This window comes from Myotis nattereri (genome assembly GCF_964212035.1).
Source record: "Myotis nattereri genome assembly, chromosome: 2".
Taxonomy (NCBI): domain Eukaryota; kingdom Metazoa; phylum Chordata; class Mammalia; order Chiroptera; family Vespertilionidae; genus Myotis; species Myotis nattereri.
In genome coordinates, this window is record NC_138076.1 from 149,804,975 (window position 1) to 149,831,902 (window position 26,928).

The 26,928-nt window shown below is 43.3% G+C and overlaps 1 protein-coding gene across 1 annotated transcript; it reads right to left on the reverse strand.

The window, feature by feature from the left end:
- Positions 1-10,495: 10,495 nt before the first annotated feature.
- KRR1 (KRR1 small subunit processome component homolog) lies at positions 10,496-26,671 on the reverse strand. Its single transcript, XM_081084324.1, has 10 exons — positions 26,345-26,671; positions 21,575-21,747; positions 19,629-19,763; positions 19,281-19,406; positions 19,102-19,185; positions 18,020-18,076; positions 15,799-15,969; positions 13,592-13,669; positions 13,390-13,483; positions 10,496-12,358 (listed from the first exon to the last, which is right to left on the reverse strand). The coding sequence occupies exons 1-10, from the start codon at positions 26,427-26,429 to the stop codon at positions 12,216-12,218; spliced, it is 1,146 nt and encodes a 381-aa protein (XP_080940450.1). The 5' UTR covers positions 26,430-26,671; the 3' UTR covers positions 10,496-12,215.
- Positions 26,672-26,928: the final 257 nt, after the last annotated feature.

Genomic DNA, 26,928 nt, shown 5'->3' on the forward strand with positions numbered 1-26,928 from the left:
CATGAGCCCTGCAGCACTCCATTCTCACTGAGCCACCAGGGAGCAGTGAGTGTCTGCTTGGAACAATGACACTGCTGTGGCTGAAGGTACTTTTATTAGCTAATCCTTATCAGAATGTGATATTGGACAACAGAGAATTTCTCAAAGGAATATTTATGTGCTTTTCTTCACCAATTTCACTTGGAAGCGCATGGAAATCCACTACCAGCAACACATATAGGTCGAGGCACTTGAGAGGAAAATGTCCCTTGTGACAAAAACAGATATAAAGTGCAATGCCCTACCCCTGCCTATGTCCACCTCCATCCTTTTCACGATCTCTTAGGTCACGTGTAAACCTCTGGCAAAATAAAATTGACCCTCTGTGTAAACTACTAGAGATAACTATTATGTGACCACTTCTTTGTGATATGAACCTTTGAGTAGCAAGCAGCCACTCATAAGACTGTGGAAATGTCGCTGAAATTTGAAGAGAAACAATGAATGTGTTGGCAGGAAATCTCAGCAGAAGTCTGTCCAAGTGGGAGGTCTTTTCAGCACAGTCAAGGGTGGGTCCATACTATCTACTCTCCCAGCGCTGAGTCTGCTTTGCCCTGAGGAACATGAATTAAGTCCTTAATATCCTCAAACAGCATCAGGACGAGAAGAGTAAAAAAATGGTTATAATTGTGCAAGAAAGAGGTTATTGTTTAATAACCAGGCATCCTGACTACAGCAGGTCTCCACACTATACAACATTTTCATCACTGCTCAGCCATTTGTGAGGCCACACCTTGGTTCTGGAATATTTCAGGCCCTAGTCCAGCACCTGAGAGTGAAGACGTGGCACACACCTTACAGTGAGTCAATTGGGGACGCAGGGTCACAGGTTGAGAATGTACATGGAATTTAGACACTCCAGAGTTGTTCAGAGGTGAGGTGGTAAACAGGAGGCTCCTTATAAAGACTGTCCTTCCCAGTGCACCTCAGGCCAGGCCAGACCTGGGCCCAGGGGTTTCCCAGAATCACCACTCTGCTTTGCCTTCTCTTGCTTATTCTGGCCTTCCTGATTGTCCTGATCCTCCTTAGCTCTAAGGGTGCACCTCTGATTCTCTTGAAGAGTCTTCTGTGTCTGTCACCTCTGGTTGACCTACTGTCACCATGTTTGTGGTTCTGGTGCTGTTGTGATTGCCGAGTCACCCACAACTCCAGGAAAGACACAGGCCCTGCTCTCTGACAGTAAAGACACACACACACACACACACACACACACACACACACACACACATACACTCGAAGTGCTGGCTCAGACATCCACTAAAGTGGGAAGAGACAGGACAGATTCAGGGCCTTGCAAGTGCATTACTACAGAGAAGAGGCCCATCAGTAACCCCCATTTCCACTCTGCAAACCCTGTCCTGGGATGTAATTCAGACAGGACTGAAGGGACAGAACGGAACTTGAAAGAACTAAGCAGAAAACCATCCTCCTCCCTCTTCAAGGACGAGGCAGAGACATGCTCTTCTCCCTCTCCTCTATCTTGTCTTGCAAGGCTGGGCCCTCAGCCCAAGCCGCCCCCCGCCCTCCCCCCCCCCCCCCGAGAGTGACCACAAGAATGCTGGTATTGTCCTAACTCTCCCAACCACCCACCGGAGTGGACCAATGAAGCTCCAGAAATGTAGCTAAGGTCCTAATAAGGCCATAGTGGAGGACGGCTCCAACCTTCAGAATGTGATGGTCACTTCCTGACCCTTATGCTGTAAAACCCTGACCAATCTCTGTAACTCACGTCACCCCTAAAGCCCACCCCAAATAGCTAGCCCTATATAACCTTTGTTCTCCTGGGACACGCTCTCTCGCCTCACCGCTGCGCCGGATAGCGGCTGGGAGCCAATTCTAGAATTGATCAATAAAGACTCTTTGCTTTTGCATCGGAGGAGGCTCCCTGGTGGTGGATTATTGGGGACCCCGAACTCTGGGCATAACAAGGACCACCAGGTTATGTACCTGTTCTTGCTCAAGGCAGGCCCTATCTTTATGTCCCTCTTTGTGGCACATAGAAGGGATTCTATGGGAGCTGCCCAGAAAGGACTCACAAAGGCAGCATGGTCTGAATTGGCCTGTTCATGGTCACCCAGTGCTACCTTAGGACCTCCTGGGAAATGGGAAGATATTTTGAGAGGGTCCAGCCAGTCTGCAGCATCAGGGAAGGCTCTCACACTGAGGTTTCCAAAAGCCAGGGCCTTGGGAATTCTGAAAACAGCAAAACAACATCTTTCACTACCTAGTGGCTCTTTCCAAGTGAGCTGGCGGTTACTGGAATGTAGGTGCCTGGTGACAGGGGTTCCAAGTTCTGTGGGGTCAGTTACTAAATACCAAGGAAGTGACTTCACTTCCTCAAGTTCCTTTCTTGAGTCAGATCCTCAAATCATAGGTATCCAAATAGTCCTCTCAACTCCTGACTTCTAAGCCCCTTGTCCATGCAAACCATCTCTCTACCAAGTATCAACACTCCTCTGTCCACAGCTGCCTGGGAAGGTCTGGTGCAGCCAGGTCCAGTTTTGAAACAGACTTGTGTTCAGATTCAACCTTGAATTCTTACCTCTTTGGATTCTGGATAAGCCATTGTGTATCTCATGGCTTGTCTGTCTCCTGTCTGCACAATGGAGATTATTCTAGATGTACTCTTTAGGGTCATATGTGAAGTAATACCTATAAAATTGAAGGAGAGCTATCACATGTACGTAGTTCTTCCAACCTTTCATTTCTTCTTCTTGTTAACGTGGGTGTATGCTCCTCTTCGTGTGTGTGTGTGCGTGTGTGTGTGTGTGTGTGTGTGTGTGTGTGTGTGTGTATGTTTTGAGGCCAATGATCTGGATGCCCAAGGAAAACAGCCCCACCTAAGGAGGAATAGGCAATGGCTTCCTCAAACATTCAGATTTCTGATTTTTAATGCCAAACCGATGGTAGGGTATAGAGCCTGAACTTGGCAGGTTAGAGCACACTCTTATCTGGAGTCTGCATGCCATATACCCTGTCCAGTCGCAAACTCTACGTGGGATTCGATTACTTAATTATGGAATAAGGAATAAGATTCAGAACTGCGTAAGTGTGAGCTCAGCATAAAGGTGTCACGACTGGATTTACACTGGTGAGGTGCTAGCAGGGGTCATGACATCTCCATGTCTGTACCTGGTTACAGCAGCACGGCATTATCCCGAGCCCCTGAGAAGGCCCCAGGTGCCAACGGAACTCCACTTTGAGAACACAGGGCAGGATTCATACCTGGGCTGCACTCTGACCAGTCTGTGATCCTGGGCATGGCATGATACCGAGTATCACCAACACTCCAGTCCACAGCCGCCTGGGAAGGTCTGGTGCAGCCAGGTCAGTTTTGAAACAGACCTCCCTTTGGGTGCAGACTGTTTTAAGTGATTCTAGAGAAACAGAAAAATTACCAAATGTTATTTCTAAAATGTGGTTATACAAAGTCAATGCTGAGCCAGTTGATCACGCAGACCTGTTTTCTCTCTAGAATTCTCTCTCAGACCTGTCAACCTGGGAAACGAGCTTCTACGCTATGAATTGCTGTCAGGTGAGAACCAGGCGGCCTCAATCTGAGTCAGACCAGAAGACAGAGCGAGGTCAGGTCTCCAATCCACACTGAAGCCCACCAGTTCCCTGAGTGAGCTGAGGCCCCGAGTGAAGCACAGTTGGGACCAGTGCTTCAGAAGCAGACACACTGGCAGCAGCCTCCACTGAGCCGCGCTGGGTTTCTCGTCCAAAGAAACGGCGAGAGAATAGGTGTTTGTAGGTGAAGACACTAAGTGTGGGGTAATGTTTCCACACAGCAATAGATTAGTATGTGGCTGTACCCACTCTGGGCTCTAACCTTGCTCACCTCTGTCTACCTGCTTTTTCTTTCCAAGCTCTCTGCATCCACAGTGGCCTGCTTTCTGTCCAAATATATTTTTTCTTCCTAGTCTTTGCTCAGTGTGGCTTCTTTTCAGGGTAAGTATTCTCAGCCCTGTGTAGCGCTGGCTCTTTTCTCTCATGTGGCTGAAAATATAGATCTTATCTTGGAGTTTTTTCAGACTCCCTCACCTGAGGGAACCCAGCACCCCTGGTGGCTCCCTGCTGCATTCCTAAGTGGCACTGGATACTCTGTGTTATTTGATTTTGTTCATGGATTTGTCCATCTTGCCAGCCAGACTGTGGTGGGCAAGGACATTCCTTTAGGCAGCGGTTCTCAACTTTCCTAATGCCGCGACCCTTTAATACAGTTCCTCATGTTGTGGTGACCCCCAACCATAAAATTATTTTCGTTGCTACTTCATAACTGTAATTTTGCTACTGTTATGAATCGTAATGTAAATATCTGATATGCAGGATGTATTTTCATTGTTACAAAATGAACATAATTAAAGCATAGTGATTAATCACAAAAACAATACGTAATTATAATGTGTTTTCCGATGGTCTTAGGCGACCCCCGTGAAAGGGCCACTCGACCCCCAAAGGGGTTGTGACCCACAGGTTGGCGACCCACAGGTTGAGAAGTGTTGCTTTAGGGTGAGCCACTGTTCATTTACTTCAGCACGAGCACATTTTGTATGCTCTGAGCATGGTTGCTGAAACAAGAAAGATGATACACCCCACCACTAACCAGATCATATATTAGGAAGGGATGCTAATATTAAGAACCACCCAGCTGGTGTGGCTCAGCACTTGAGCGTCAACCCATGAACCAAGAGGTCATAGGTTCAATTCCTGGTCAGGGCACATGCTGGGTTTCTGGCTGGATCCCTAGTAGCGGGTGTGCAGGAGGCAGTTAGCAGATCGCTGTTTCTCTCATTCATGTTTCTATCTCTCTATCCCTCTCCCTTCCTCTTTCTAAAATCAATAAAAACATTAAAATAAAAAAAAGGAGCCATATGTCGTGCAGGAACAGGAAGAGGAAAACAAGGGGCCAGGCGACACTCCTGCTCCATTTACTCCAGCTGTACCCACTGGACTCAGGACGCCCCTGGTGGTCGGCGCTAGTACTGCACTCTGATTCAGAATTTTTCCACCCTGTGGCTTCTCCATTCCTAGGACACCCATGTTTTCTACATCTTTTAGACCATGAAGAAAAGTATGAGAGCATTTCTTTTTTTAAGTTGAACTTATTGGGGTGACACTGGTTAATAAAATTATAGGTTTCAGGTGCACAATTCTATAATGCACCATCTGTATATTATATTGTGTGCTCACCACACCAATTTATGAGAACATTTCATAAGCCAGGTTTTCACTGGCACCAATTTTCTTTTTCACTGGCAACAAATGACACTGTCTTGTGGCCACAAGGAAGGCCAAGAGAGGCAGTTCAGCTGTGCTTCCTCAAAAGAGAAAAATGGATTTCGTGGAGAGCTCAAGTTCTCTGCCACAGTGAGTAACTCATTCAGATTCATAATATTTCCTAAATCAGTAATGAGTATTTACCATATGCCAAGAACAGTAGCAAGGGCTGAAATGCAATCTGACTGAACATTTTTCCTTAGAGAAGCTCCACATCAAATGAAAACAATAAAACATGGTGTGAAGTGCCTGACATCCTGGGAGAAAATGATTGGATGGCTGTTGGTTAAGTCCATGTTCAAAGAAAAAAGGAGATCTGGGCTTGGCTGGTGTGACCCAGTGGTTGAGCATCGACCTATGAACCAGGAGGTCAGGGTTAGATTCCTGGTCAGGGCACATGCCCGGGTTGTGGGCTTGATCCCCAGTGTAGAGCATGGAGGCAGCCAATCAATGATTCTCTCTCATTATTGATGTTTCTCTCTCCCCCTCTCCCTTCCTCTCTGAAATAATAAAAAAAAAAAATTAAAACTATTAAAAAAAAAAGAAAAAGGGGATCTGGTGGAAGATGGCAGCAGGAAACATAGAAGCAGGTCACTCAGGTACAAGATTTTAGAATAAATACTATGCAGCAATGAAACATTTATTTTGGAAAAAATAATAGGGATGGCATAATTGCTAATGTAAAGTGAAAAACAGACTAGGAATATAGGGTAATCCCATTTTTAAAAAAACTATGAATTTAGATGGCATTAGAGATATGTTGAGTTGTAATCTTCCAATTAAAAATATTGTCCTGTTGGTATGATCAGGAGGATTTTGTAATTATGTTTTGGTTATACTAATACTAGAGGCCCGGTGCATGGATTCATGCACCCGTGGGGTCCCTCTGCCTGGCCTGTGCCCTCTTGCAATCTGGGACCCCTCGGAGGATGTCGGATAGCTGATTTTGGCCTGATCCCTGCAGGCCCTATCCAGACAGGAGGGAGCCTAAACCTGTGCATTGAGCATCTGTCCCTTGGTGGTCAGTGTGCATCACAGCAACCAGTAGACCGGTCATTTGGTCACTTAGGCATATATATATATATATATATATATATATATATATATAAATTTTTTTTTTTCAAAGCAAGCACACAGAGTATTGAGGTAGACAAGTTATTTCCAACACTTTCTTTTTCTATTTGTTGTGGTGGGACCCTGGGCATGACTCAGGTGCCCATAAAATAATCCCTAAAATACTGCACTCAACAACTGTCTTATGCTTTCTATGGTGAGAAATGCCAAGAAAATAACTTGCATTGGAATGTACCCCTATAAACATTAAATCTTACAGAATGTAATCTGATCTAAAAGCAAGCCTGAAAAGATGTGTCAGTTTTGTGTTTGCCTCTATTATTAACAGAACCATGAGCGAGCCCTGCATCACTCATGCCATCTCTCACTAAGCCACCAGGGGTCAGTGCGTGTCTGCTTGGAACAATAACACTGCATGGCCTCAAAGGTTTCTTTACTAGGTGGCTTTCTTTTTAAAAAAATATATATTTTATTGATTTTTTTACAGAGAGGAAGGGAGAGGGATAGAGAGTTAGAAACATCGATGAGACAGAAGCATCGATCAGCTGCCTCCTGCATACCTCCTACTGGGGATGTGCCCACAACCAAGGTACATGCCCTTGACCAGAATCGAACCTGGGACCCTTCAGTGCGCAGGCAGGCGCTCTATCCACTGAGCCAAACAGGTTAGGGCTAGGTGGCTTTCTTTATAACGTTTTCTGATATCAGAAGATTTATTTTTTATATTTTTAATTTTTATTTATTGATTTGAGATGGGGAGAGAGAAACATCAGTTTATTGTTCCACTTATTGATGCTTGATTCTTATATATAACCTGATCCGGGATCAGACAGACCCCCAAACTTGGAGAATTGGGACCACTCTAACCAACTGAGCTATCCGGCAAGGGCAATGTAAGATTTCTTGAGGAAATATTTACTTGCTTTTCTTCATTTATTTCATTTGGAAGCTAATGAGAATCTACCACCAGTACCAAATATAGGTTGAACCATTGGGCCAAAAATGTCCCTTGTGGGTAAAACAGACATGAAAAATAATGTGTTCAACCCTTGTCCTTGTCCATCTGTCTTTTTCACTATCTCAACAGTCATGAATAATCTTCTGGGCAAAACAATATTGACCCTCTGTGTAACGAATTAGAGATAACTGTCCATCATGTGTCCACATCTTTGTGATAGGAATCTTTGAGTAGCAAGTGACCCACTCATAAGATTGTGAAAATGTCACTTAAAACTTGAAGAGACACGATGAATGACACGATGACCAGATCTTTGTGGAAGTCTGTCCAAGTGGGAGATCTTTTCTTTTTTTAATATATTTTTATTGATTTCAGAGAGGAAGGGAGAGGAAGAGAGAGATAGAAACATCAATGAGAGAGAATTATTGATCGGCTGCCTCCTGCATGTCCTCTACTGGGGATCAAGCCCGCAACCCAGGCATATGCCCCTGACTGGAATCAAACCTGCGACCCTTCAGTCTGCAGGCTGACGCTCTATCCACTGAGCAAAACAAGCCAGGGCAAGTGGGAGATCTTTTCAGCACAGCCAAGGCTGGGTCCATACAGTCTACTCTCTAAGCACTGAGTTTGCTTTGCCCTGGGGAATGTGAATTAATCCTTGATATCCTCAAAAAGCATGAGGGTCAGAAAAGGGAAAAGAGGTTATAATTGTTGTGGAAGAGAGATAAGGTTATGATTTTAATTACTTGGGACCCTGCCTAAAGCAGGTCTCCTCTCTGTACGATAATTTCATCACCGCTCAGCCATCTGAGATCAGAGTCCACACCTTGGTTCTGGAATATTTTAGGCCCCTAGACCACCACCTGAGAGTGAAGACGTGACATATACCCCACAGGACATCTATTACATAAGGACACACTACCATGACTGGGAGATATAGCAGCTCTACCCAATACATAGACACAAACACAGGGAGGCTGTCAAAATAAGGAGAAACATGTCCCAAATGACTATCTACAATAATAAAAAAGAAACATGCAAATTAACCATCACTCCATCACTCCACTACACCCACCAGCCAATCAGGATCGAGTATGCAAATTAACCCAACTAAGATGGCAGCGGCCACCGAGCTGGAGTGAGCAGGAGGCTTGGATTGACCCCGGTGGTGGAGGAAGCCAAGCTTTCCGCTTGCCCTGGCCAGCCCTGGGCTCCGCTCAAGGCTACAAAGTTTCAATTGGGTCGCCGGGGGGTGTGGCCAACCTGAAAACGGCCATCAGCCCCTCACCCAGGCTGGCCGGGCACCCCAGCAGGAACCCCCTGCCCCGACCCTGAAGGGGCTGTGGGCAGCCTGAAAATGGCCCTCAGCCCCTCACCCAGGCTGACCACACCCCCATGGGGTGAGGATCCCTGCTGGGGGGCTTGGCCAGTCTGCAAACAGCCATCAGCCCCTCACCCAGGCTGGCCAGGCACCCCTGTGGGACCCCCACCCTGATCCGGGACACCCTTCAGGGCAAACCAGCCGGCCCCAACCCGTGCACCAGACCTCTATCCTATATAATAAAAGGGTAATATGCAAATTTACCCTAACAGCAGAATGACTGGGAATGACTGGTCACTGTGACACACAGATCACCAGGGGGCAGACGCTCAATGCAAAAGCTGCCCCCTGGTGGCCAGTATGCTCCCACAGGGGGGGCTATGCTCAGCCACAAGCCAGGCTGCCAGTACAGCGGTGGTGGTGGGAGCCTCTCCTGCCTCCTCAGCAGCGCTAAGGATGTCCAACTGCAGCTTATGCCTGCTCCCCACTGGCAAGTGGACATCCCCTGAGGGCTCCCCAGCTGCCAGAGGGATGTCTGACTGCCAGCTTAGGCCTGACCCCCCGGGGAGTGGCCCTAAGCCAGCAGGTGGACATCCCTGAGAGGTCCCAGATTGCGAGAGGGCACAGGCTAAGCTGAGGGACCCCCTGAGTGCACAAATTTTTGTGCGCCAGGCCTCTAGTCCTACATAATAAAAAGGTAATATGCAAATGGACCAAACGGCAGAACAACCAAAGTGTAATATGCTAATGATATGCTAAGGCTGCTCAACTGCTTGCTATGACATGCACTGATCACCAGGAGGCAGATGCTCCGACTGGTAGGTTACGTTGCAGCTGGGGTCTGGCCAATCGGGACTGAGAGAGATGGGCCAGACATGCCCTGAAGTCCTCCCGTGGTCCCTCCCTGGCCCGATTGTACACTGGTGGGGTCCTTCAGCCTGGCCTGTGCCCTCTCGCAATCCAGGACCCCTCAGATGATGTAAGAGAGCCTGTTTCAGCCCCATCCCGCAGGCCAATCCCCTTGGGAGGGCGCCAGATGCAGGGCTCATGGATGGTGAGCGCTGGTGTGGCAGCACGAGCCTCTCCTGATTGGGACTGATTGGGTGCAAGCCCGCGGCAGGCACAGTGGGGCCGGGATGAGCAAGAGTGGCAGGTAGGAGCTGCAGACGGCGTTGGACTGTGGGTTTTGGCCCTATCCCTGCAGGCCATCCAGAGGGACCCCACCCATGCATGAATTCGTGCACTGGGCCTCTAGTTTCCTCAATAATAAAATATAGATGATAGGCCTCTTCACATGTTTGGTGAAACAATTTAAAGAAAAACAAAAACAAAATATATGTATATATTTAGAATATGGACCTGGCATACCGTAGCACTCAATAAATATTTTCTACTATCTCCAAATTTGTCCTCCCAAATCTTGAGTTTATTCTTGGTGCTTTGGTAGGGTTTTTAATTGTTGCCATTGGTTAGTGTCTGTCTTTCCCACTAGACTCTAAATTCCAAGCAAGTAGAAATTATGCCTATTTAATTCACCTTTTAGCCAAGGTACCTATTCTGGCTGGCAAATAAACACTAATAGAGTGCATGTTTCCTAGAAACCAAAACCAAAATAATAATAAAAAAAACCCTTCCTTTTAGTAACAATACAATGATAACAAGAAACTTGCTGGAGTTTTAGCTTTTGATATGGATCCAACTTCAAACGGTCCCTAATCTGACGGAATAAAGTTCAGAAAACTGAGGCTTGCAGTCTAATAACAGAAAGCCCTGGGCTCTTAAGAGCGATAAAGGGAAAACACATGCTAACTTACAGTGGGCGTAAAGGTTAGAAGGGAAGATTTTATTCAACAGATTCTATTTATGAACACATCATGGCAAATACTGGAGGAAAAAATTCCTTTGTGGTCTTCTAGATACTGTTGGTAGGCTCAATAAATACTGATGGGGGCCATTTCAAGACAGTTTTGCAAAATGTGCTTGGCATACTGGATGGTACACAAGATGATTTTACCTAGTACATGGATACACTTGTTTCAATATTCAAGTTGAATATTTAAAAAATATATATGCAGAAAACAATATAAATAGCACATCATATTCTTTTTATAAAAAATTGATTTTGGAGAGAGAGTAAGGGAAAGGGAAAGATAAACATTGATGTAAGAAAGAAACATCGATTGGTTGCTTCCTGCATGCACCTCAACTGGGGACCAAACCCACAACCTAAGTATGTGCCCTGACCTGGAATCAAACCTGAGACCTTTCAGTGCATGGGACGATGCTCAACCAACCGAGCCACAGCGGCCAGGGTACACATCACATTCTTAATTTCGCAGATATAATTGTCAAGAAAAGTTAAAAAGCTCAGCTGGTGCGGCTCAGTGGTTGAGTGTTGACTTATGAACCAGGAGGTCACGGTTCGACTCCCTGTCAGGGCACACATGCCTAGGTTGCAGGCTCTATCCCCATAGGGGGCATGTAGGAGGCATGATTCTCTCTCATCATTGCTGTTTCTATCTCTCTCTCCCTCTCCCTTCTTCTCTGAAATCAATAAAAATATATTTTAAAAAAACAACTATGTTTTGTGTACTCACAACTGTAACCTATTTTTGCCCAACCCTGTATATAAAAACTAACCAATGGTGTCAAGATATTCGATTTGATGAATAATTACAATAGCCAAATTCCCAAAATCTCTATAAACAACCTAAAGAATTACTCTTAAAATCATGCTAGACCAAAACTGCCTGGAACAGATTAGGTGCAATGTATACTAAGACATATACACAACTCTCCAGTATAAAATTTTTCAAAAAAACATGGATAATATAATCTATATATAGAAAAGCCTAGTCTGTCTGACCAGTAGCTATGATGTGCACTGACCACCAGGGGGCAGATGCTCAATGCAGGAGCTGCCCCTTGTAGTCAGTGCACTCCCACAGCAGGAGCGCTGCTCAGCTGACTGACGGGCACCAGATGGTGAGCTCACGCGAGCCTCTCCCACGGACACTCCCCCTGCACGCGCCCCCAACCCTGCCCCCGATCCAGACCGGGTCCAGGATTGGGACTGACTGGGTGCGAGCCTGTGGCCGCTTCTCTGTCATGGGCACGCCGGTATCACCCTAGGACGGGTGCATGGAGACCACAGTGGAGCAGCAGCGAGCCTACTGAACAGCAGGGCTGGGATGAGCAGGAGCGATGTGGCTCCCGACCTGGGTTTGGGCTCCTCCCCAGCTGCCTGCCACTTCATGCACTACTACATCCCTTGGGGGATGTTGGACTGCTGGTTTTAGCCTGATCCCTGCAGGCCAGGCTGAGGGACCCCACCAGTACATGAATCCGTGCACCGGGCCTCTAGTAATTTATATTTATAAAGAATAGCCATATATATAAACATTGTTATAAAGAACAAACAAACTCAGAAAAAAGTAATCAGAGTATTACTTCCTACACATAAGGCAACTAATGCCCCAGTACCTCAAAGTCCTTTATAAAAGGAGATAGCTTAATAAGTTCTAGGTTCAGGGTTTTTTTGTATTACTTTTTTTTCTTCTTTTTCTTTTCATCTACTTCCATTTTAAGCTTAACTTCTTCAGCTGTGAGAGCTCCCAGTTTCTTATTCTTTGCTTTCTTAACCTTTTCCTTGATGGCAGCCACGTCAATTTTAGTTTCAGTAGAAGCTAGACAAATAAAAACACAATATGTGTAATTCTTTAGATTTTACCAAATAAAATATAAAGAATATGTATTTAGTACAATAATTTCAGAATATTTTTATAATTGGAAGGTCATGTTATAAAATATAAAACATCTGCCATATGCCTAAAGGAAAATTAGAAATTTCTTTAAGAGAGAAAAAAAGAACAACTTTAAAAACACATTAGTGAAAATATATGTGAAAATGGCATTATAGTTTAGCTATGTGAACCAATTACTGGATTCAACTATATTAAAACTACATTCCTCGCCACCCCCAACCCCTTCAATCATACTTCAAGTTAGATTATTTTTACTTATATTCTTTCCCACATTTTGGAACTTTACAGCACTTATTAATATGCCAATTTTCCATCTTACTTGTTAAAATAATTTAGAATTCTATTTCATGAAGAATATTATATGTCATCCTTCCAACTTCCATAATTTTAATTAATTAATCATGAAGTTATAAGTCAAAATCATCTCTAATACCACATAAAAACTTAAAAGCTTTCCCAATGTTAGTTCAATGAATGACTAGTATTATTTTGTTGGGGTCCTTTGGCTGAAGATAATGAACAATCCATGGTAACAATATAGGAATCAAACGTAAGCTATAGATCACATGAGAGAAGAAAATCACAACCTCTGCTGAGCTGTTTTTGAAAGGCGTGATAGCAGAGCTCAGGGATCTCGAGGCTTTACTCTTATTTGTACAGAAGAGTCACTCTCTGGTTTATATCTTTCAAACAAAAGGTCCTTCCCAAGCACATCCAGAGCCAGGAGAGGACTATCAGCCTGGGTACTTACACAGGGAAGAGCTGTTACCAAAGTACAATTACCCCAGTCGTTTCCTGTCCCTGGGATTAGTGATTAATGACATGCTAAGTGAATTAACATCAGATATGGCTATTTCCTTACTTAACACTGACATTTAGGTAAATTCACTTAGGGTTTACTTTTCAGATAACAGATTTTTACATCACACCAAGAATTGGAAAACAAGCTTTACCTTCCTTAGGTTTCAAAACTGGCTTTTCTTTAGGTGGAATGAAAGCTTTGTTTCTTTCCTCTTGTCTCTTACTGAGAGCTTCTGCTTGTTTAGCCTATGTTAGTAATAAAACATACATTAGTGAAACACAATTTATAGCTAATTAAGAATTTAAGTTTCTATGAACTTTGTTATTGATGTTGTGAGCTAAATACAGTCTTACCTTTATTGCTTCCATTTTCTGTCGCTTCTTTTGACTTGCCTTCAGAAAGTATTCACCACTAGCCAATTCTTTATCAATCTGTTGAAATCAGTATTTACAATTACTTCAGAAATAATGTAGATGAAAGTCATTTTCTAAGGAAGAAATGTTACGAGGTAAAGACAGAGGCTCAAAAATCTATTATTAATTCATAAAGGGAGTGACAAAAAAGAAGGAAATGTACTCTAAGTTGAAGGAAATATGTCCACAAAAGCATGGAGGTAGGAAAGCAGGTGATGTGTTCAAGGAATACACAAGAGACTGCTTTAAAGAGAGTGGAAGGTCAATAATTCAGAAAAGCGTAATAGGAAACTGGAAAAATAGTTTGAGGAAGGTTGAAGAAACTTGAATGTCAGGTGAAGGAGGTGGGACATGATTTAGAAATGATTCAAGTTTCTGAGAAGAGTGAAGAGACCAAAGCAGGATTTTATTTTTAATGTAAGCTATTTTTACCTCTCAATCCTCACCAGATGACATTCATACAGAGAGGAAAGTAATGGGAGGAGAGAGAGAAAGAGAGAGAGAGTGAGAGAGAGAGAGAGAGAGAGAGAGAGAGAGAGAGAGAGAGAGAGAAACGCTCCCCAACTGGAGATGAAACCCACAACTCAGGTATGGGCCCTGAGTGAGAATCGAACCGACAACCTTTCAGTGCAGAGGACCACACTCAACCAATTCAACCACTCAGGCCGGGCCCGAGCAGCATTTTTTAAAGTACAGAAGAATAGAGAAGAGATAAAAACCTGGAATAAAGGGTAGTGGCATGCAAAATAAAAAGCAAGATTGTCAGAATTTGGTGACTAAAACACTAAGTAGAGAAAGCTATGGCTCATTCATTCACTATATAGTTGACATTGATAATTTATCTACCTTGCATGTACATAGCATTATTATATATAAGACAGTGTTCTAAATTCTTTATAGATGAAAGCACTTTACAACTACTAATTCATTTAATCGTTAACAATTCTTTGAGATAAGTGTTATCATTATCTCCATTTAAATAAATTTTTAGCAAATAACTGGCAGAATAAATCAACTGAGACTGTTGAATCACTGTTTACAGGTATAGGGGAGAAAGACAATTATAGGACAATTATAGGACTTCTTACAGGACAGGGCTATAAGAAGTACAGCAGCTGGCCCGGCTAGCGTGGCCCAGTGGTTGAGTGTTGACCTATGAATCAAGAGGTCATTGTTTGATTCCTGGTTAGGGCACATGCCTGGGTTGTGGGCTCAATTCCCAGTAGGGGACGTTCAGGAGGCAGCCAATGATTCTCTCATCATTGATGTTTCTCTCTCTCTCTCCCTCTCCCTTTGTCTCTGAAATAAATAAAAATATATTTTAAAAAGTTAAAAGAAAAAGAAATAAGTACAGTGGGTGTTATGGAACATGGTTTAGTATCTGGATCACTCCACTTCCCCCCAACTATCAGTTTCTTTCTGGCTTCCCTTTCTTCCTTTCCCCGAGGAAACCTCATGATCCAGCACTTTCACTGTTTTTTCACCATGATGACCATCATTCCTTTCTTCCCTCTGACCTTTCATCAAACCTTCGCTGAAAAACTTCAAACACGAGGCTGTGGAGGAAGACAGTACCCAGAAAGGGATGGGTTTACATGCTGAGCCTAAAGAACTAGCAGAAAGGGAAGAGTTTCCAAGGGAGGGAATAATGAAGCAAGAACCCTCACGAGATAGATGAAAAAAGAAGTAAAAGAGTAGGTAAAGAAAGAATTGATACACATGGGAAAATGTAGGTGAGAAAAAAGTAAAATAAAATTAAATGACATCTGCTAGGAGTGGGAGAGTGCCTAGACAATTAAGAGGATTCACAGAACTACCAGACAATACTGAGCACCTATCTGAGGTTGGAAACATACATTTAGAATGGATATAATCTGAAGTTATGACTTCTTCCACCTATGTGTAGTAGCCACATTATGAAAAAGAAGTCTTAGGACTGGTCCAAGTTTAAGAGTTTTGCTGGGCAGGTGTGATAGAAGGAAAAAGGAACATGAAAGAAAACAATGGGCAAAATAGGAAAGGACATTGCGGAAAGGAAACCAGAAGACAGTTGACAAAATTTCACCTAAAATACCCTCAATAAAGTTTCTTACAAAATTGATAACAGTTTCTCCATCATATAATGAAATTCAACATTTAATACTTACCTGACTTTCTGGTTGTGGTGGTGGGAATGGTGTATACTCTTTCTTAACAGTTTTCTTCTTTGGTTCCTTGCGTTTATTCACATTTTTGTGCTTGAACTGTGGCAAAAATCTTTCCCAACTTTGTGATCTTAATTCAGAATCTTTTGCCAACTCTCGTTTAATCATTAAGGTCTTTAGTCATGCAATATACAAACAAGGTAAAAAATGTTAATTTCAGATGTCATACATTTGTCAAATTAAGACATCATATTGTTCTTATACTAAGTAAACTAATTCCATAAAGAAAAGAATATGTAATCTTGATTTTTAACCAAGCATAAGAAAATTAGATAAAGAAATTTCAAAATTATTGAAATAAATTCAGGTGAAAGAGACTAATCCAGCTTTTCAACCATTATTTCTTTAAACCTTAAAACTCAACTTAATAGCAGGGAGAATCCTTAATAATGTTCCCTGAAAGCAGGAAGCTTTCAGTAGCACCCGAAATATCACAAGGGGGAAAAGCAAACGTTTTCATGATTGGACAAAACCAATATTCTCACATTTCCTCCACTCCATTTGAATTTTATAGACATTGAAAAACAGGAAGATGCAAACCAGGCATTAGATGCATGACTAGCTCTCTTTATCTTTAATGTCCCAATGTAACTGAAAACTGTTCTTTCATGCCAATTTAATAAGAGACTTTTAAACTTAACTTCACCAAATTTAACTGGACTGCTCAACAAATACTCATCATAAATAAAATAGCTCATTATAGCATGGTTACATTTCCAAGAACAGTCATGAACTTTGTGCACACAGTGATATAACATCTCTCTCAAAAGGCTAACATACAGAACAGATAAAGCAGAGCTATTTTGGGTAAGCTAAATAATTTGAGTATTAAGTCCTCTCCTCCCCCAAAAGTTTTAATGTAATCTAAAATATCTGAGGTTTTATTTAATAGAAAAAGGCAGAATTCTGAAAGAAAACATCTTTAAATATAAAGATGGGCTCACAACCTAAGAAAACAGGATTGATATAATCTATCACAAATTCTGTGAAGCCTTTCTTGTATTAGAACTATATAATACACTAGGGGCCCAGTGCACGAATTCATGCACCTTGAAACGAACTGTGGGCTGCGAGGCTGCTGTGGGCACAGGGGTCTTGGCCCCTCCTCCGTGCCCCTGCCCGGCCCCTCCTGCCGCAACCCTGCTCCCACCACCATTGCCGTTCCCATGCACTGACGGCGCCGGCTGACAGTGTGGAGCGATTGGAGCCGGCGCCAGCAGCAGGTGCAAGCGGGGCTGGTGCTGTCAGCAGGTGCGAGCAGCAGCTGCTGCCCCAATTGCCCTTCAGAAGCAGGGGGAGGTGGAGAAGCCCTTGGGCGAATGCGGCCGGCAGCCGCTGTTCGCACCCACTGATGGTGCTGAGCGATCAGAACCGGCCGGGCACTGGCAGATGTGAGCAGTGGCTCTGGCTGTGGGTATGAGTGGGGCCATTGCTGGCAGTGAGTGCAAATGGGGCCGGTAGTGGGAGCAAGTGGGAGCTGCTGGCCCCGATCGCCCCTCAGGAGCAGGGGGAGGTGGAGAAGCCCTATGGGCGATTGGGGCTGGCAGCCACCACTTGCACCTGCTGATGGCGCCGAGAGATGCCGGCAGTGGGTGCAAGTGGCGGTTCCGGCGTTGGCAGCAGGTGCGAGTGGGGCCCGCGCCAGCAGCAGGTGCAAGTGCCCTGCAGGACCGCGGCACATGGGAGCAAAGAATTTTCAGTAACCACCAGAGGCTCGCCCCAAAGACAGTGACAGGCTCCCCACCTTGGTCTGGTGCCCCTTGCTCACCTGCTCCACCATCCCACTGTGGCCAATGCCTGCCATGTTCCGCACTCTGCCGCCTGCTGCCAACGCTCGCCATGTTGTGTGTGCCCCCTGGTGGTCAGTGCATGTCACAGCGACCGGTTGTTCTGCTATTTAGTCTATTTGCATATTAGGGTTTTATATATATAGATTAGTGTCCCTGTCAATACTGGACTCTACAGAGACCCAAGCTTTTAAGGAAGTAACTTGAGGATGGGGTAGAGTTGAGTGGATTGAATTCTACCTCTAATTTACCCAAAATATCTCTACTTTATCTGTTTTGTCTATTCAACTTTTATAAAAATTTAATTTCAAGAAAGTTTTCTGTAGCTAAAAGAAGTTTGGCAACCACTGTTACAGGAATATATAATTAACACTCACTTTAATATTATAAATTGGATGAATATTCTTCATAGTATCTAGGACTACTTTTCGAACCTGAAATTTGCAAAGAAAAATGTATTAGTCATTTATAAATATCTTAATGAACCAGGTAGAAAGGAATTACTATATTGCAAAATATCCTACAAACCAGACAATGGCTGCCAAATTGAATAGTTCCTTCAATTGCTCTTAGTGGCTGCTAGATCTTTCATAATAGTTAACCCTGGGTACAGTGACGTTACTCAATTGTACTGTGAAAACATGACATATTGAACAAGTGTAATACTCTGCAACAGTGATTTAGGGGGGAGATGGATTCAGAGTCAGAAAATGTGGGCTCAAATAATGGGACTGCCACTTTATTTGGAAAGATACTTAATTTTCCTGTTCCAGCTTTCTCATTTGCCATGTGGAAATGAAGATACCTCAAGGGTCTGTGGTAAGAACTGAATAACGTATTTACACTTTATAGAATTACAAAGTATTCAATGTATTTAAGTTATTATTGCCCCATGAGAAAAGGGTAGATCATTTCTAAGAATGAGGTCCAAGAAAGTTCTATTAAAGGCCCTGGAAAGGAAGAAGCCAGACCTCACAGCCAGGTCCAGATAACAGTATCAAAGGGAGTCAATTGGAACAGTATCTGCTCAACAGATTTCCTCATAACAAGTTAAAATAAATGCAAACAAAAGAAATGTATCATAAAGGAAAATTTGAGTTTGACCTATATGTTTCTGCAAATAACATCTGTTCAATTCCCTAATATTTGAGCACATGTAACCACATCATGTTTCTCATATGTGCTACGGACTAAGAGCTTAAACACCCATTTAAAATTTGTAGTGGAAGGAGAGATGGTGTGAAGACCTAATTGAGATGTGTGTAACTGTCAAAGGTTGGTCATAATATGTTAGTGTCCAGGAGCAATGACTCTCTCAAATTCCATGAAGTACAACGTATTTACTAATGGAAAAATCAAACAAAGCACATCCTAAAACAATACAATAATCATAAAACAATATATTATAACCACATTATTTAATTTGTTCTCTGCTGAAAATTAAGATATTAAGTCTCACCTCTTTTAAGCCACTAAAAGGTCCAATGGCTGAAACCGTGTTTCCCTGAACCATAATGTAACAGTTTGTTAAGAGTTCCAATGCCTACAACAAAGAACAGTAAGTTGAAATTCAGTTGAAATACACTGAAAAACTAATGACAAAAACAGATACTCAAGTTTTCTGCTGGTAAAACGTACCTTTAATGTAGATCCTTTGGGACCAATAAGCCGTTGTCTTCTTTTTACAAATCTTTCTTTATTTCTTACTAAAGAACCTATTTTAATGATGTCGCATGCAATATCATCCTGAAGAATTCGTACTGCCTTTTGAAAACATAAAGAAAATATTCTTTACAAATACATTTCTTTTCAAAGTCTACACTGATATCTAAGCAGAATAATGAAAACTCTACAGAGGGAGGGTGGGAGGGAATAAGGGACACAGGGAGGGAGGGAAGGAAAGAGGGAAGAACGGGTGGGTGGATACAGTGCTGTGTTATCTCTAATGGCACAAATAAAGCAGAATCTCTGTAACTGTAAATTTACCTGTTCAAATGAAACACTTCTTGCTAGTAGTTTTATTAGGTCTCTGGCCCTAATGATGATGTATGGATCAAAAGTCTTCTTTGTTGTACAAACAGTCATGCTGCCCTCGATCAGGTCCAGGGTTGCATTAACATGCTACAGAAAGGAAAGAGCAAACAAGCAGCCACCTAAAAATGAATTCAGTTTAGATACTTACATAACCTATCGTAATCTAACCATTAATTACTATGAATTAATCTCTCTCTAAAATTCTTTGTATTTTACTACAGGAAGGGGAAAACCTCCAGTAAGCAAGCCAACAAATGCAGAAGAAGAAGTGCTAGAGTGTTCATCTACCACAGATGATACCCAGGGTCTCCCAGAGGAACACACTTAATAATGTGTATCCCTCTATAAAAAATGCTTCAGAAATGGGCATTATGAGAAGATGAAAACATTAATGGTCTCCTTGAATAAATACCAGCAAGGATATAAAGGAAAAAATAAATAAATAAATAAAATAAAATTCTATCAACTCTCTCCTTGAAGAAGCTGGGTAGTAAATATAAAGAATGCTTGATTACTTTCATACTTCAAAGAATATAGAAACTCAGGCAATTGGAACCATTTATACTTACTGGGGTTTAGAATACTTTGTACTTACTGGAATAAAGATAATCTCTAGTTTAAAAAATATGTATCAATCCAAATGAGGCCATACTTATACTCACATGCTATTTTCTAACATATGAGCATATTTTGAAGAATATGTAAACATAGCGAGTGAAGAACTATTCAACATAAGGCTGGGTCTGTATAAGTTTATGAGCGAGAGAGAGAGAGAGAGAGAGAGAGAGCGAGCGAGAGAGCGCAATCTCAGATGTAGACAGCTATGAAACATTGCTTGCAGTTTGCCGAGTCACTCTCATACTCAATGGGCACAAATGAGTCCAGAGCAGTCCCTCAGTTTGAGAAATATATTTCATGTCACAACCTAGTATGCATACACATCCTATACAATAAAAGCCGAATATGCTAAGTGTCTGGTCGACTGATCAACCAATCAAAGTGTAATATGCTAATGATATGCTAAGGTTGCTCAACTGCTCGCTATGATGTGCACTGACCACCAAGGGGCAGACACTCCAACTGGTAAGTTAGCTTGCTGCTGGGATCCGGCCAATCAGGACTGAGCAAGATGGGCCAGACACGCTCTGGAGCCCTCCCACAGTCCCTCCCTGGCTGGCCAACCTCCTGTGTCCCTCAGCCTGGCCTGCACCCTCTTGCAATTTGGGACCCCTCGGGGGATGTTGGAGAGCTGGTTTCAGCCCTATCCCGCAGGCCAGGCTAAGCAACGCCACTGGTGCACGAATTCGTGCACTGGGCCTCTAGTATACACATAAAACGAATCAAAAGCTTCATAAAATCATCCTTACCACATGTGACACATTCATATTTTAAAGACTCCTTATATCCACTAAATTGACTTCTGGATCCACTAATGGATTTCAACCCACATTTGAAAAACAAAAACAAATATACCACTCGAGGGGCATGGTAGCAGCAACAAATAGGAAAAAGATGGCACATTCACATCTTTTATTTAAAATTAAAATTAAGCAATTAGACAGAAACATGCCCGGCTCAAACTGTGCAGGTTTGTGACAACCACCATAGTACAGAATAGGCATTCTGAAACTTGGGAGTTCACAGATGAGTTTCAGACAGTCCATCAAATCCCTACAATTTTAAAGGAATGTGTATTTTTCAGTAATCTATTATTCACAAAATTAAAAACACATGTATTACAAGAATAAAACTTATGTAGGCTGTTTAAAATACCAAAGGAACCAAATTAGTCAATTATGCTGGCACCTTAAAAAAATTCACCAGCACACATACATTTACTTAAAAGTCAAGGTATAAGCAGGAGCAAAATCTCAAAGAAATATATAAAATATGCATACATGTTCATTCAAGGCTTTTTGAACCAACGGCCAGCACTCTTTCAAGTAAGCTTCTCTATATTTTGGGAACAAAGTTGCAAAACTGCTTTCCTCCAGGAGTCCTCTGGGATTGTCCTCTTTGGAAAAAGCTGGTTCTTTCCAACCATCAGGAACAGTGAGGAGTTCTGATTCATCTAGAGGAAAAAAACAAAACAAAACACACATCAGATTTTAGCCCACTTTTGGATGTTTATATGCATAGTAGGGTCCCTAGGTGTGGCCGGCAATCGGAGCCGATGGGGGCCTTCCTTTGTTCCATGCCATCCCCTGGTGGTCAGCGCACATCATAGTGAGCGATCGAACTCCCGAGGGGACACTTTGCATTTTAGCCTTTTATATATATATAGATAAGCAACCTTTCAAATTTTACGGAAGTGAAGCCCAAGTATGTGTATATATGTATATACTATATTTGCATATGTGTGTATGTACATAAACTTTTTAAAAGTTGGTACTCTGATGTACACTTTCAGTTAATAATCACTGGTATAGGGTTTCCAAAGAGTTTTCATGAGCCTTATTTCTATATACCCTTCATGATAACCATGAAAGGTAGGAAGAATCAGTATAATTTTTCCCATTTCATAAAAGGCACTCAGACCAAAAAGATGAGTGACTTGCTTAAGGGGACATAAAGGTCTCCTTTCATCAAAACAAAATGCCTCTGAAGGGCCATAAATGATCTCCCATAGCATTTATTTAAAACTCTTGGTCCTGGATTTCAGGAACTTCTTAAATCCAACAGCTATAACTTATATTAGTACTATTCAAAGGTATGATACATAGGCCTGCAGCAGGAGCATAAGCTGCAAGTGTGTTAGAAATGTAATTCTTGCCCTAGCCGGTTTGGATCGGTGGATAGAGCGTTGGCCTGTGGACTGAAGGGTCCCAGGTTCGATTCCGGCCAACGGAACATATTCGGGTCGTGGGCTCGATCCCCAGTGGGGGGCGCGCAAGAGGCAGCCAATCAATGATTCTTTCTCATCATTGATGTTTCTATCTCTCCCTCTTCCTTCCTCTCTGAAATCAATAAAAATATTTTTTTTAAAAAAAGAAAGAAATGTAATTCTTGGCCTCCACCCCAGACCTACTGAATCTGAAGCTCTGGGCTGAGGCACAAGAATCTTTGTTTTAACAATCTTATCAGGAGATTCTTCTGCAGAAGAAGGTCTTGATAATCCATGTTATCCACCCCAGTGAGGTACACCTGCTTTCTGCTTCTTATACTTTGCTGTTTCTGGATGAAATCACAGAGAATTAGCTAATCTTCATATATCGTTCACTTCCCAATATCCTTAATAAAAGCTTGAAATGAACAATTGTCATTATTTAAAATGCACATCTGACCAAGTCCTTCCCAATTTAAACACTTCAATGGCTATGAATTTAAAAAATGGCAAAAAAAAAAAAAATACATAGAAGTTTCACAACGGAGGAAGTAAATATAAATAGCCTTAAAACATTCGAAAAGATGTGCAACCTCATTAGTAATAAGAAAAGTTCAAAAGAAAAACCAATTGATACCATTTCATACTTACAAGATGACAGAAATTCATAATTCAGATAATACCAAGTGTTAGTTACTGTGGATATAGCGCTAAGAGAACTCTCATCCCCTGCTAGAAGTATAAACTAGGACAAACCCTTTGGGAAAGAATTAGCATTGTTATAGGATTCCAGGGCAGGAGGAATGGGGAAACTGAGACAGAAAGTCTCAGTTTTACAAAACCAAATAGTATGGGCAATTTGCAGCCAGCTTTTTTTTTTTTTTTTTTTTAATAATATACTAGAGGCCCAGTGCACAAAATTTGTACACTGGTAGGGTTCCTAGCGGCTGCCAGCTGGGTACTCCCTCCCTTGCCCGGCTGCCTGCTGCTGCCTGCTGCCACTGCTGCCGCCGCCACTGCTGCTGCTGCTGTTACCACCACCGGCCGGGGCCTCCCTCCCTTCCCCCGGCCACCTGCCAGTGCCAGGGCTTCCCTCCCTTCCCCGGGTCACCTGCCGCCACCACTGGCCAGGGCCTCCCTCCCTTTCCCTGGCCACCTGCCAGCACCACCAGCTGGACCCTCCCTCCTTTCCCCCAGCCGGCCTGTCCCCTGGTCGAACTCCCAGAGGAACCCCGGTTGAGGGGACAGTTTGCCTACTATGCTTTTATTATATAGGATTTTATTGATTGTTTACAGAGAGGAAGGGAGAGGGATAGAGAGCCAGAAACATCGATGAGAGAGAAACATCGATCAGCTGCCTCCTGCACACTCCCTACTGGGAATGTGCCCGCAACCAAGGTACATGCCCTTGACTGGAATCGAACCTGGGACCCTTGAGTCCGTAGGCCGATGCTCTATCCACTGAGCCAAACCGGTTAGGGCTGCAGCCAGCTTTTAAATAACAAGCCATTATCTTCTCCAGCCAAGGACACTTGAAAGCAAATGGTTAAAAACCTCCCTAATGGGAATGCAGAAAGGGAGGGGGGAAAGGGACAGGAAAAGGGGGCAATGTTACTCCCTACGCAGAAAAGCCAGCAGTTTCTAGGTTATAAAATTACCAGGGGCTTCTCATGAATTCTGGGAAGGCCACAACAAAGTAAAAAGGGACCTTGAGAATTAATCTGTACTAATAGGTTCAGCAAAGAAATTTTGAGCCCTAGCCGGTTTGGCTCAGTGGATAGAGCATCGGCCTGCAGACTGCAGGCTACCAGGCCCCATTCAGGTCAAGGGCACCTATCTCAGTTGCAGGCTCAATCCCCAGCCCTGGTCAGGGTGCACATGGGAGGCAATCAATCGATGTGTCTCTCTCTACCTCTCTTCCACTCTCTCTAAATATCAATGGGAAAATATCCTTGGGTGAGGATTAAAAAAGAAGAAGAAAGGCATCTTTAGCAACTACAAGTTGAAACTAGTACCAAATGACTGACTACAAGAACCTATACAGTGAGGGGGAAAAAAATAAATTTTGAAACCTACAGACGGGAGGGTATGTCAGCCTGAGACCCCCACCCAATTTGCTTTTCAGATTAGCTGCCCGTCTGCACTTCTTAAGCCAGATGTATAGGTTTGCTTGCTTTGCTTCTCTATCAAAGGTGCATGTTTTAATAAGTTGGCTTTTCACAACGCAGTCCAGGTCCCTCGTACACATTCATTTATAAGAGAAGACACGGGTGGAGGCTGTTCCCAGGGGGAGCTGTCGGGGACACCTCTCTGGTGCTGGTGAGATGTGCCTCTAACAGCACCACCTGCACAGACCCTACACTTCCAGGATTCCAATCCCGTGGACGCACCTAGAGAAACTCTGGGACCTGTAAAGCTAGAGATGTGTGCAAACATGTCTACAGCAGCACTGTTCATAACAGCACACAATGGGAACAATGCACATGTCTATCAATGGGAGAAGGAAAATATAAATTATTATTTTAAAAAATATTTTCTTATTGATTTCAGAGAGGAAGGGAGAGGGAGAGAGAGATAGAAACATCAATCTATTGATCAGAGAGAATCACTGATAGGCTGCCTCCTGCAAAGCCCCCTATTGAGGATTGAGCCTGCAATCCAGGCATGTGCCCTTGACTGGAATCGAACCAGGGAGCCTTCAGTCTATAGGTTGACGCTTTATCCACTGAGCAAAACCAGCTAGGGCGAAATATAAATGAGCGTATATTCATACAAGTGAACATCACAGCAGGAGGGAAACATACAGCTTCAAGTATTGTCCTGATTAAATAACAAAAACAAAGTTAAGCCTAAGATGCAGGACACAGAACCACGCCCACAGTCCTCTCCCAGTCACATAAAATTAAAATGTAGGCAACAGTACATCGCTTTGAGCATGGTTGGGAAAGACTATGAAGAAAAAGCACAGAATGATCAACACGATTTAGAACAGTTACTTCATGTCTCAAAGAAAAAGGGTGTGTTCTGAGAGGAGCTTGCAGGGGGCTTTTCGGGTCTCACAACGTTTTGTTCTGCTCAACGGTCTGAGCGCTCCTTTCTCACGTGTTGGCTTTAAGCTGTACATGCACCATACTCCACTATGTACACTCATAATAAAAAAAACAACACACCGTTTATACCTTTCTAATGCCTTCAGAATGAGAGTTCACGGTTTTTAACACTTCCCATAAGAATGGTTTCTGAGGTCCTGGGCTATTTCTCTAGCCTCTCTTCCTGGCATTCATACTGACGAAAATGGATAAAACCAGAATAAAACAAGACGGCAATTTAAAAGCAGGGCAGTCTAAAGGGGAGGAGCCGTGTCGTCTAATATTTTAACAATTTGATAATAATAATAATAAATGATGCACAATTTCTTGAGGAGCTCACACACTAGCATTCAGGACAGCCAGACATCTCCTCCTCATCATCTGTCTCACCCCTTATTACCAGCGTCCACTCAAGTAAATAATAGCCTCCTCCTCCTACCGCATCCCTCATCTGTCAGCGACTTCCGCCCAGCGCCGCAAGTCGAGGGCTCTGCGACGCCCTCCAAAGTGTCTTAATGATGATCACTTCACGGAAAACGAAGTCCGCCGGACCTGCGTTCTGGGAGCCTTTAGCAAAAGTGATTATTGGGAACACGTGACCGACACCGTATCCGCCAGACGGTTCCGCAGGCCCGGCCAATACCCCTAAAAAGCAGCTCTTATAGGCACTCAACTTCAGAGAACAGACTCGAGGCGGCGTCACACGATCGCAACTGAACCTCCACACCCGGGCTTCGGTGCTCACACCACCTTACCTCGGTTCTCCTGCTTCTGCTTCTGGTTACGAAATTCACTCTTCCCAGCCGCCGGGGCTAGCCCGTTCGCTTGGGAGGTCGCCATGTTCGAAACGCTCCCGTTACTTCCGGAAGTGGAACGGTTCTTTAATCCTTCCGGCTAAGGTCCCTGTACTCAGAGTTCCGTAGAACCCAGACGAGGAGATCTGCGCAGTCTCTGTGCGTGCCAACGCTAGAACCCGCGGATTTGTGTCAACTACAGCGCTTCTTTCACGTAGCTCCGGGCTTCTTCCCAGGATGCAGTGCAACCACGGAGTTTGACTGCATGCTGGGGATTGTAGTTTAGCTCTGTAGGCAAGTTGGAAACGGTCTTGTCTGTAATTTTCCCATGGCTTCAGAATCTAACCCGGGCTGACCCACTCTAGGGTTTGGCCGCAAAGTGCAACCTATCATTAATGTCACTCCTTTGGTAAATATTTATATGATAGGCAAATATGTGGTAGACGTTGGGAGAAGGTACTAATATGAGAAGTATGGTTCTCAATGGCAGGAGGTGACAGTAATAGCTACCATTTACTGTGAGATTTCTTTGTGCAAGGTACGTT